The following is a 12,860-nucleotide window of genomic DNA, read 5'->3' as shown; positions in this document are numbered from 1 at the left end:
CTCTCTGAATCAAAGAAGACATGGGAATTAGAAAGTCTGTAGAAGGGATTTTTGCAGGGGTGTGAGTGTGGAAGCCTCACCTCCTGACTCTCCCCCTCCATGAAGTCTCACGCAATAATTCGGTTAAAGATCTCATGCAGTAGTCTGCTGCACTGTAATTAAGAGGCTCTTCGTCAAACATCTTTAATGAGTTCCTGACCGTAATCCAACTCATCTTCAGCACATCCATAAGAAGAATAATTATCAAATGAAGATTTGTGAATGTTAATTCAGGCATTTTGGACAATTATGTAAATCAGATCAGAATTAGAAGAGGCATTTCCTTAAACTGTTGGTAAATTGCTTCTCTGACTGAAAATCCATTGCAGGCAGACTCACAGGCTGAAACTCAGTTCTATTTTCCATTTATTGCTCTGTCTTTTGAGTTTTTCTAGGTTTCCTCTCTGGCATGATGGCCCTAAGGTCTCCACACAGTATCCTGAATTATGGGATTAGAAAGTTCGTTTACAGTATTACGGACTGCTTCAAATAATAAAAACTGTGTACATTACATTTCTCTTAGACTCGTATTCCATTTAAATTTCTTTTTAGTATACTTCAGCATTCTTGTAAATCACTTTCAAATGTTTTTCAGAAGTGCTATAAACCTGTTTATTAATATGATTAATCTGTACATTGCCGAAGAATCTCCTATTAACTAGAACAACTAATATGCCACATCCAAGCATTGTATAAATTATATATGATCCATATAAACAGTACAGAGGAAAGGCTTGAAATTAAACTTTATATATATAGAAACAAACAACTGAACAATAATACACTGCATGGTTCAAACCTATGAAACAGTAAACTCTGATGTATTGTGCACTCTGAATGCAGAGATCTCCGAAGCAGAAGAACACAAAGCACTGAAATTTCAAAATCCTCCTTCTTTCAATATATTTTAGCTTGGTTCCTTTTTTTAAAAATGAGACCATCAATGCCAATGGATAAAAAGGACACATTCATGTACAAGCTCTCGGCTGCACACGGACGGGGACGTATCCTGAGAAAGTAATAATGCGAACCTGCATAAGGTTGAGTGAACCAGCAGAACTCAAAATAACGAGGACAACACAATTTGCTAAGCATGGGCCTCCCTTAGGTGTGTTCTGAGGCAACTCTATGTGACTGTGCATCAGGACATATTACCTAGAGTCTGCAGAAGCAAATTAAAAGGCAGACTAACTGTTGAGAAATTCTGTTACATAGTGACAGGGCACTACAGCTCTCTTGTTTCTGTTCTGAAATAGCACAACAAGATAGGATCGCCAGTGCAAAGGGCCAAGACACTTGCGTGTGGATGTAAATTCAGCACAGGTTTGCATCAGAACTGGTTTACAGCATCACATACTGTAGATGGAGAGATGTTTTTAGAGATGATTGAAGTGCAGGGTGTATAATAATTGATTAAGGAAAAGAAGGTTTTTATGTTGTGAGCTTTCTGTGTAGTTTAATTATTCAAATCTTATGCACAGCTAAAATCTTTTTTTCCCCAATTTGTTGATTTAATATTACTTACCCAGCATCCCAGAAATATTTTATATTTTAAAAACACTTGCGAATGTTTTCCCAAAAGCCAAATAACCCTGCAGTGGCAATTAAAATGTTTAAGAGCTAAGGTAGGTATTTATCAGTCACAGAGTGCAGAAATGTGACTCCAGCACGGGGTCATTGTGCCTGACCTGGCTTAAAGGAATTTTAAATAGACACATGCCATTGCATGTGACATCTCAGAAATAGCTGGGACATCAAAATACCATACCATAAGATGGTACAGTATAACATCATCACTAGGCTATAAGGGGAATGGTCACTCTTAAATGCCCATTTGTGGCAATAACATGGCTGGACTAGGACATTAAAACTGTCTGTAACACAGTTGTAATTTAGGGCACTGTGGGAAATACACCCTGTGTGTGTGTATCTCCTCACAGTGTTGTCGGGAAATGGACATTTGCATCACAACTAAACTCATTTCAAACTTTCATCAGACTGCGCTGTGACTCCTTGCATCCCTACACAGAATGAAACATTTTCTTAATTTTTCATTTTGACGTCACACCATTGTAACAGGTGTGTGCTGTTGTTCATACAGTTTGTCTTTGGCAAGGCAATCCATATTGCAAGCTGTCAACTGATTTCTATGGAGAGGTGGCAGGCTCTCATGCAGCTATCACTGAAAACTGAGAAAATTCACACTTATATTCAGGCAGAATATAATAGTAATATAATATATGAAAAGTACAGCATCTGAAACCATACTATTGCAAGAACAAAAAGAGCATCTTCTTTGTAGTCATAATATTTACACTGCATGTGTTGTAAAGAACTAATGATAGATCTCAAGTATTTGGAGTAGCAGTAAAAGCCTTCTCTTTTCTAGCTATGGCTTTGATATTTCTATCAAAGCAATTACTGGGTAAATCCAAGGAGACTCCACAACATGTTAAGACTGTCTTGTGCTAATTAACTGGAATTATTACCAAAATAGTTATTCTTAAGCAAGTCTTATGTTTTGAACTCTACCTGTAAATATCCAACTGATTCAAAAAAACAATGCTTACAGGAGGGTTTCAAGATGAAAATGATCACAAGGCTGGAGCAATTCATCCCACTTAAGTTATTCAGCTGCGGGGATTTACAAGGAACCTGGTCTTGGGGTGCTTCATGTTTCAGCTGTGATGACCACATTTTGCCTATCAGTGTTTGATATGTCTGCAATGAAACTGCTGATTCCAGATACACACCAAACCTGCTACACGAATTCAAATCTCATTTTACTGAACCAAGGGTACAAGGACATTTATACAAAAAATCATTAATTTGAATAAGCTTCTTACAAAATGAAATGCTTAGATGCCATACTTCACCTCTTACACGATGTAGTGAAAATCTTCATTAGTACCCCGTACCACTTCTATAGCCCCAATCAAGCAACATTTTGTACCCCATTTATCTTTCGGATGAGATCAACAGAGCAGATACCTCGATAAGACCGATTTCATTGTGAGCCCCATTTGTCTTCAGAAGTGCCATGTGTGTAAGCAAGCATTTGAACCAATCTACCACGCCACGCTGTGCATGCTGATTTGATGGGATCGCTCAGTCAGGAGCCTGAAGTTGTTCTTGGATCAAAATGTTGCTGACAACCAGATGTTGAGTATGGGGCCAAATGGCCTCCTCTCTATTCTATTATCCATGTACAAACACAAATTATCTTTGCAAAATGACAACAGATCGCTTTTTGGGGGAAGGGGGTGTGTGCATTCACCCTCCTGCAGTCATGTTAGGTATTCAAGTAGAAATCGGATGTCTTAAGCAGAAGCACATCCTTAATGTTAGAACACTGCATCAGTGACTCAATTTAAGTGGGGCTTTGTACTAAAGAGCTCTGAAATTCCCAGCGGTGAGAAAAAATGAGCTACATCCACATGGGCTCTGCAGGGGAACATGTATCTGGGAGCAATGAGTGTGAAAGTGGGAGCCAGATATTTGTACAGCTAGCTACTTTTTCTTCTTCTCCTGTGATGAAGTGTGACATGCAGGGCCTCCCGCATAATTCTGCAGTTATTTCAATACAAATAGAAACATAACTGTTTTTCCACTGATACAGGAGGTACTGTACAATATGTTACATGTACGGAGTATGCATGCTGTAAGCATTTGAAAGCTGATAGAATATGATAATTCCTGTAATATTGAGTACTAAGCAACAGGTGTGTTAATGTTCAACAACTGTCCGGCGACTAGGGTTTCCCTGCATCTTCATAAGTTTTAAGCAAGTTTTAAATTCATCACACGTCCCTGAAAACAACTAATGTTAACTCATTGAATAATTTTGTCTAATGATGCCAAGTCTTCAGCTTCCTTTCAGTGATCTACTGTACACCCAGCAACATTAGATTATACTTAGGCTACTGGCTTAACTGGGGTGCTCTGTGCAAACGGTGGCAATATATCAACGACCAAAAACTAAATACAGAATTGTTTTTTACAAAGAAGAAGTATAAATTAGTAAATATATTTTCATGTGAAATGAATAAATATCTTAATGCCTCTCAGTAATTAACTTATGATATCAATTAGGCACAAGATGAAGGCCTGCTGTACTTTAATTTTAGAGACATGTACAGTATGGAATCAAAGCATTCCAAAACTAAGCATGCAGGTGACGACCCTACATTCTACACCCTCCTGTCTTGTAGAGACGTAATGATATTAACAGTGCTAATAATATATCTCCATGTAAACATAACCTACCTCTGCTTGTTATAGGCCAGAGCTCTCTGTGTATTCCTAGATTCACTTTAAACCGTTATTATATTTTTAGTGAAGCTGTGCATCCTAATGTAATCCACAGCAAATGAGCACTAATTGTTTAAACCGTTGACATTAACATCAGAGTATTTCCTTGCTAATGAAGTGCAAGAGGTCGGGAATGTGGATCGGTTGATAGTGAGTGGGCGTGAAGAGTTCCTGTCTGAGCTGAAGCAGAGCTGTCACTCTCAGGACTTCATGGGAGGAGTAGCTCCAAAACAAACAGCTTTCAGCCACAAACCCTGAGAAATCGTACCTTGATACACCTATAGGTGTATGGCAGGGAGAGGTTCTGCTGTCTAATTACCTACACGTGTTTAACTTCACATTCACACCAATTATAACTCTCATTGCTTGGAATAAATAGCATCAGGAGTAGCAGCCCTGAAATTATTTCAATAAGAAAACAACACAAATCGCCTGACGTAAAAAAGATTGTTCATTTAAATCATTTTGCGTTTACACCAGCAGTATTAGTAACCTGTGGTAATCTGGAAATTAAGTTAGAATGGTCTTAATTCCTTGACTAAACTTGTTTCAGAAATTACTAGACTGCGGAATTCTGGGATGAATGGGAGAACCATTTCTCCAGTCTTGATCGTGTGAACAATCCAAGATAATCACTTAGCATTCGCTTACAACCACTAATAATGGCTTGTGTAAAAACATCTTCTGTATCCAGTACATTAGAGATAGGGTTATTGGAGTTCAGGAGCGGTGGTAGACAGTCTTGCACACTGCTTTTCACAGGAAAGGGGGTGGCTGGCTATAGCCCACAACAGCTACAGCAACAGCTACACAACAGTACAGCAGGTTTTTTAAGCAATTATCTTCTTAAAAGCTGAAAAATCTCAGGTGTTGGACTAGTCTCAGCAACTAGATTAAACTAGAAAAAAGACAGAAGGTCTTTAACATTGACAGACTAGACTAAAACCAAGACATTAAAACACCTAAAGATAACTGAACCCTTTCTTACTATGTAGTTGCTCTGCCCACAAGTGGTCCATTTCCAAGACAGAGACCCAAAAATGCACACTCTAAACTCACCCCTCTGAAGTTGCTCATGGCCTGGAAGTAGATGAGGTAGTTCTTCCTGGGGTCAAGTGGGCTGTTCCAGTAGCCTCTGTAGGTCTGGTTGTCTCCCACAGTGAAGGGCGTTGCTGTGGGCAGGCTGCTGGGTGGCAGCTCAGCAGTGTAGTAGTGCAGTGTGCCTCTGGCCTGGGCCTCACTGTGGGTGGTGGGAATGGGGAAACACTCCACGTTGCCCAGATCCCTCTTCACCTTCTTCGGCCTGTCCTCCTCCACTACCACCTGGTAGGTACTAAAACAGAGGCAAGAGTAGGAGAAGGACATGTCAAGAACAGCTTCCATCACAGAACACACAAGTGCAAATACACTCATTTTACTTGTACAGAGTTCGTTGCTGAAGAGCTCTCAGCAGCAAAAAAATGCAGTAATCCACAGAACTTGTAGCTCATGTATGATGTTCTTTTCAAAAATTAAATTTTACCTTAAACACAGAATACCAAACCCTTATAAACACAGCTAATAAAAATGGTAATACTTTACATTATAGTGCTGCTTACAGAAGTAAGAACAACATATCCATAAATCATTAAAGGTACATCTTTAAGGCACTGTAATATTTTCCAACAACTTCATTGAATAATTCAATAATATAATAAGACCTGAAATGTTTTAGAATCACACAAAGCTTGTTTCTCACAAAACACAGGCAGAGTTTATTAAAGTCCTTAAGAGGAAGAGTATCCTGTGCATCTAGTCTCATAAATCCTGTGCCACCCTTCTCTGCTTGCCTGTGCAGACTTACCTCACCGGGGCTCCCCGGCCCTGTGCTGGCCTAAGAAGGACTGTGATGGTACTCTCAGATTCTCCCAGAGGAGGGGGCATATCTCCGTAGTCAAACATAGGGGCTGCAGGTGTCAGTCAGTGAGACAGATGAGATGGAGACATGGAGACAAAGAGAGAAAAAAATAAGGTAGCACATAGTTTTCAAAAAACGTACAAGATGCTTTGCACTAAATGTATTCAGATTGTAAAAGTACAGTTCCTAGGAGAATGATCCAGCCTATAGTTCTGCCAGCTGGTGCAGATATATATATGGAATACACTGTGGGATGAATGCAGGGGGCTCCACACACACCACGTGACTGGAAATCCCATTTTGCCATAAAGCTGCAGAGATTTTAATGCCATTCACTTTGAAACTTCAGTCTGAGCAACAGGCTCTCTGCCAGATTAAAAGTGACAAGCAGCAGCGTGAAACCAAACTGCAATGCACAGTTTCTACTGACTGTAATTTCCTGTTGTTTCACATCTTGCCTCCTTTTATCTTATTAGATGCGTTTTGTGCTGTTGCATTGCTGCATCTGAAACCGTTCTTGTCTACATGAGGTAACGCTTTTCAGAAAGGGCATGCTGCTGTGAAGCGGATTATCAGGAAGTGCATTGGGGAAACAAATAACCTGCACACTAGTTAATTAAACTGAGAGCACCAGGGGAGATACAAGACTAATATATTTCTCTTGCCACCAACTCATTTAGCTTTAAGAAGCCTTGATCTTTGTTACCATTACGAACAAAACCAACAACACAGATCTTGCTGAATGCAAATACCAGTATTAAACATATGTTTAAAAATAAAGCACAATGAAAAACTGGCAATTAATATTACTCCTTTAATTTTTACAGACTACATGAAGATTTGTTCAGGCTTCTCTGATGCACAGCAAAGTAAGGCCAGGCCAAAGGTCCTAGCTGCTCAGGAGGCAAAATACAATTAAAACGAGTAAAAGCAAACATCAAGAAAATGTTACCCAAACAAGCACTGAGGATCTTATTTAAAAGAGATCTGAGCAGAAAGACACAGCTCCATAGAGAAACCCCAGTGAGCAATAACTGCCATGCTCTCATCTTTGTTTAATATTTGTAGTCAATTAGTGAGAGATGCGAAAAGCAAACAATTATATGGGAATCGATGATTAGGATATTAAAAAGAGCTCCTAGGAGTCATGCCAGCAGGAAAGGTTTATATTAACAAGGGGTTGCAATAACCCTGAGACTCAACACTCAGAGAACCATACATACACAAGTACATTTCCATTAAAAAGGAAGCAAAGAAGATGCTTCTTTCATTTTCCCCATCTCACTGCCAAACTCCCACAGTTCTCCCACACATCTCCAGCACATTCGTATTCTGCTCTGTGGCTCCTAGGTGGGGTTATGTGTATGTGTAATTGTTTAAAGCTTTGCAAAGTGCTGGCTGCTAGCTGTCTCTGTTGGAAAACATGAGGCACCTCCTGGTGAAATAAAGGTTAGTTAAATTAAAGGCAATTTAATCGTATAGTTAAGGAGTATAGTCTAATTAATTCCATTGCAGTAAAGAGCTCTTGTTGAATCTGTTTAATATCCCTTTACTGTTGATAAAACAAAGATTTGGTATCTGACAATAGAACTGTTTTTTACAAAAAATTAGCAAAATAAAAATAAGATTCTAATTTTGACTCACTGGCTTCTTTCCTTTTTTTGTTAAGATTCCGGAAGGTGGACAAAAAAAATCAAAATAAACCCAGAACAATTATATTTTTTCTTGTCTTTTTCTTCATATTATTGCAAACATAAAATAAAAGCCTTGTAATAAAATCAATTCAACTTTCTTTTTTTTCGTCTCATCATATTTGTGAATCTTATTCAGTGTTAGATTTTTTATTTCTGAAATCAAGTTAAGCACAGACACAATAAGTGTGTCTCTCTCTGTAGAAGTGACTGTTTTGATGTTCTTCAGAACATGACCTTAATCATTGTAAGTATTCTTCTAAATCACCGCCACATCACACTATCAACATTTTTTTATAAAACAAAGAAGAAATGCTTTGGTTGATCCAGCCATGTGAGCTCTCAGTTATGAAATTGTTTTCTAAACAAACATTCTATTTGTTTGTATGCTCATTTTATTAACATGCTCACAGCTGCAAAAAGACTCGAGGCTTAAAACCAATTGACATTTCTGAAAATAATTTAATTAGCACAGCTACCCTCAAACTGTGTGGAGTAAAGGTTCGATCTTTGGATGTGAGGGTCCTGGGTTCAAATCCCAAATAGCACTCTGCTGTTGTACCCTTGAGCAAGTTGCTTCATTCCGATTGCTACAGTAAATGTTCTGCTGTATTAATGAGTACTCTCCAGGTTGTCAGAGCAAATGAGATATTGTCCTTGTTTTACACAAAAATCAGTGCATCATTCCGCATGTCTGTGCCAAACTCAGTGAGGTCTGCACAAACCCATGATTGATCACTAAAGTAGACATGGTTCCACTCTTGTCCACCTATGACATGTCATTGTACAAACCATACTGAGGGTGCGAAGGTGTTGCTCTAACTGGACGTTTTGGTTCCAGTCCATGTTTTTCTTTCTGTATTTCCCCAGGCGTAACATTTAAAACATTTAATCAATAGTTAAAATCCATAGGCCTTTTGTTTTTAAAACATGCTGGCACAGAGCAATATGTTTATTTGGATGCTCAGCATATTTACACACCTAGAGGTCATACATCATTATGCTGTTTAGAAGGCATTATGTTTCATTTCTCACAACCTAACACCAACAAGACCCTGATAAAGCTACTCTTGAGTGAACTCAACAGATCAGAAGGGTAGGGCCTTGCTAGTCCTTTAATGAGAAGAATATCATGTGGTACAGGTTACCTCACAATAATAAACAACCTCAGGGTCTACTGCTTAGGAAGGACAAGTTAACTTTCAAGGATCTAATTATAAGCTTTGCAACAAGCGCTTTGCCTGTCAGAAACAGAAAATGTCACAGACAAAGCAAATAATGATGAACCATGGCACAGCTCCACAAATTTCAGAAATATTAGCAAAGAGACTGTACCCATTAGCAGTCAAGATACATATTGATTTTTTTCATTCCCAAATTCACAAAGTAGAGTAATCAAGGGAGCAAATCAAGCCATTGTGAGAGAAAACTAACATACAGAAGCTCTTATTATAGTCTGTACCCATCTAGGTTCTCCCTATTTAGTCAGTAATGAACTCAGCAGCCCGTAAAGCTGAATAAGGAGAGCATTTATCCGCTGCTACCTGAATCTCATTTAGCGAAGTCAATCCTTGTTGTTTTTTTTCTCAAAAGCCCAAAACATTTTCTAGATTTTTAATAAAAAAGTTGTCATGAGGGGATCAGAGGAGTCAAAAACTTCAATACAGAGTGATTTTCTAATTTCAAAATGTTAGCCAAAAGAATAACCATTCAGAAAAAAAGGGCAAGCATCAAATTAGTTTTTCTTTGAATGTGTTTCTCAGAGAAAAGCACAAAATCCATCACACGCCCCTGAGATAAGATGGTTAGGTATAGTCTGACATTGACTGTCTCTCTCACACACAGGGGGGGACTGCTGATTTTCTCATAACCTAGAGGTCTCAGACAGATGCTTTAAATTGTCTGAAAATAAACTAATAGCATGAATATATCCCTGAAAATACCTTGGAGGAAATAAAGACTTTGTAATCAGTTTTGTAAATGGAGAGCTCTACATTCAGCTCAATAAGCTAAACTCAAGTGTTTCAAAATATAAGGAGCTCACATTTATCCTTCACTGTTTAAAGAAAAGCTAGAGGTTTGCCCACACAAAAAAACTGGTACATTTCCCAGCTTCAAATAAATAAAATAACATGAGTGGGAGCTGTGTCAGCATGCAAGCTGCAAAGAAAGAAGTAGAGGTTAAATCCACACTGAACAGCTCAAAGAAAGAGGAAAAGGCATTTTTGTTTTTCTTCCTTTTACTTTACAGAGAGGAAATCACCTCTGCCTGTTACTGAATGTGAAACATTTTGCCTCTGCATGCAGGCATTTTACATATAAGATCAAAAGCCTTTGGAGTGGAGGTTTTGACAGGATCTTTCTGGACACAAGAGGGTAACTGAGTCACTGAAATACTGGCAAATAAATCATTCATCTGGTATCTTTAATTTATTTATGTGAGTTCTTTTAAAAACTGTCAAAGTGACAAGTTTGTTAATGAAGGTTTTCTTTAGTCATAATCACACATGGGTGTAAAAAATTTTTAAGATGTGAGTTTTCACATTATTAGATTAGAAGCAGATTTGAGAAAGAAAACTTTTTCTTTGGCAATAAGTATGTTATTGAAAAAAGAAATTCCATTTGAACCCTGCATCGTGTGTTCTTATCACGATGTTATAGTGTTATTTTGGTAGCAAACCTGTGAACTAGATGTCATGTATTTAATAGTTGCTTTAGACTTTTCTTTTTACCCACAGTAATGATGAGTAATTATATACTATTCAACATTTCCATCCTCCCATGTACCAATTAGTTCCTTAGACAAGTTACATTGGAATAATTATGCAGCAGTTAATGTTGGAAGATTGGGCCCCTTTCCGATCCTTACAACAAAAGTAGTGCCCAGCAGATTTATCAACAAAATTATCCCTAATGGTTGTAGCTAAACATAGTTTTTAAGGCAAATTTTTTATTTTTATGTTAATTTTGAAGCATCAAATACAGAGTACTTTTAACATCATCACAAGCCAGGTGACAATTCAACATCATGCTTATGAGGTTCAAGCACTGAAAGTGACTGAAAACTGCATTTTTTACTGGTAGACATGGTAGTTTAAATATACTGTATGGTACTTTATTTGAGATCCATAAAGGAGTCCTCACTAATTTAACTATTGATCAATGCAGTCCTTCATTGCAGCCACAGTAAAATGAGCATAAAGAATGAAAACAGAAGGAAAAACCACCATTCTCACTGCAGTGACACATATTCGAGCAGCGCCATACCCGAGATGTTGGTGGTGATCTCTGTCAGGGCTGTTTGCCCGAACCCCTTGCCAGTCCGGGCCCTCACAGAGATCAGGTAGGTGGTGCCTGGGTGCAGGTTGGAGAACATGTGGTAGGTCTCATTGCGCAGCTTGGAGACAGTACGCCGGGGTCCTGGAACATTGATGCCAGGGTCTGATGACTCAATGCTCTGGTAGCTGATCTGCAAGCCAAAGTCGAGAAGGAGAATCCATTACCATCAGCGCAAACAGGAGGTGGGAGTAGTGAAGTTAGTATACAATTCAGATTCCTTTGCTGCCTTGCAGGAAAGGGGTTAAACACTACTGATATTGAAAACTTATAAAAACTTGAAAGTTTAGTTTTCAAGTAATATAAATCCGAATAAATGTCCGATTGCAAACTACAGTATTATTATTATTATTATTATTATTATTATTAATCCTTCCTAATTCCCACTACTCTACAGTACCACAGTCTGCTTGGGCATTTGCTGAAAAAAATAACTAATGCCAGGAATGATTGCTTGACCACTGGTACAGCCAAGGGACCAGCTTACAAACATGGCAATTCTGTGTGCTACTTAAACACAGCCTGAATCTTTGAGTACATTGTTTATTTCTTTAGAGTGCCTTCAATTCCAAGGTGCTGTACAGAAAACCCATGGTTGTCTCGACAGTATCACCTTGAACCTTTGGCAAAATGTGGGATGAAGAACAGTAACAGCAGTGCACCACGGCGAGACCACAGAATGTACCTGTAATGTAGAAGGAGCAGTAAATGATCGTTCCCTTTTTAAGATCTCTACATTTTGAATTGCATTGTTTTTATTTTAACTGTGTTAGTGCTGCTGCAGGGTGGTTGGAAATGGCAAAATATGGAAAATATGTAGCTTTGAATAAAAATGCATAGTGGACTCAAATGATTTTGTAGCTTATTAAAGTGTTTTTACAGTACATATACACTGGCTGATATAACAGTGTACAAAATGTTTAAACTTAATTTGCTGAACCACAGAAACATTACAGTCTAATAATCCTTGAAAATGGCTTTTTAGTCCAGTCTGTTTTCGTATTAAACCTAGCTTGAGCAATTTCACTGCATGTACAGTATACTATTTATTTTCATAACTCTTAAAATGAATGCAAGCGGTACTTTTTATTTTTATATGTATTATGTTATCGACTCAATAATTAAAAAGACTTTGACTTTTTAATACATATTTGTGCATTGCAAAGAGAGCAGAAATAAGGCAGTTTTCACATGGCTGATCACATTTGAGAACAGAGCTTCAGGCAAGAACGTTTCTTTATCTGACTTCCACCCAGAAATCTCACCAGACATGAGTACCAGATCTTCAACCAACTGTGTCTTGATGGCATTAGTAACCGAGATGAACACACACAGACTGAGGGCTACAGATTGAGGTGAGCTCACTTTAATAAACTGCTGTTTTTACAGTAAGGTTTTTTCAGGTGCACTGAAGGTCTGATCTTCCTTAAATCAACTCTCATCCCCATGTCAGCATTCAAGCAGCAAAATCCCAGATCTTAGCAACACAGCCTTGTTACTTTAAAAACAGCAGAAATAAATTGAAAGCGTGCACCTTAAAAGGAGAACAAAAATTTGCCAGTTTTCCATGAACATCAAATACAAAT

General features: G+C 38.2%; 1 protein-coding gene across 2 annotated transcripts in view; it reads right to left on the bottom strand.

Annotated features, from left to right (window-relative positions):
* ptprub (protein tyrosine phosphatase receptor type Ub) overlaps nt 1-12,860 on the bottom strand; it is a 219,493-nt gene that overhangs the window by 44,141 nt on the left and 162,492 nt on the right. For both annotated transcript variants that reach the window (XM_088932703.1, XM_088932704.1), the window contains exons 10-12: nt 11,206-11,407; nt 6,194-6,296; nt 5,410-5,683 (exon numbers count right to left, since the gene is read on the bottom strand). In XM_088932703.1, the coding sequence (XP_088788829.1) occupies nt 5,410-5,683; nt 6,194-6,296; nt 11,206-11,407 (579 nt within the window). The remainder of the gene's footprint in view (nt 1-5,409; nt 5,684-6,193; nt 6,297-11,205; nt 11,408-12,860) is intronic.

The sequence above is a fragment of the Atractosteus spatula genome, chromosome 14 (genome assembly GCF_055471065.1).
Source record: "Atractosteus spatula isolate fAtrSpa1 chromosome 14, fAtrSpa1.hap1, whole genome shotgun sequence".
Taxonomy (NCBI): Eukaryota; Metazoa; Chordata; class Actinopteri; order Semionotiformes; family Lepisosteidae; genus Atractosteus; species Atractosteus spatula.
The sequence above is the reverse complement of the archived record's forward strand: the minus strand, read 5'-3'. Positions and strand labels throughout refer to the sequence as shown.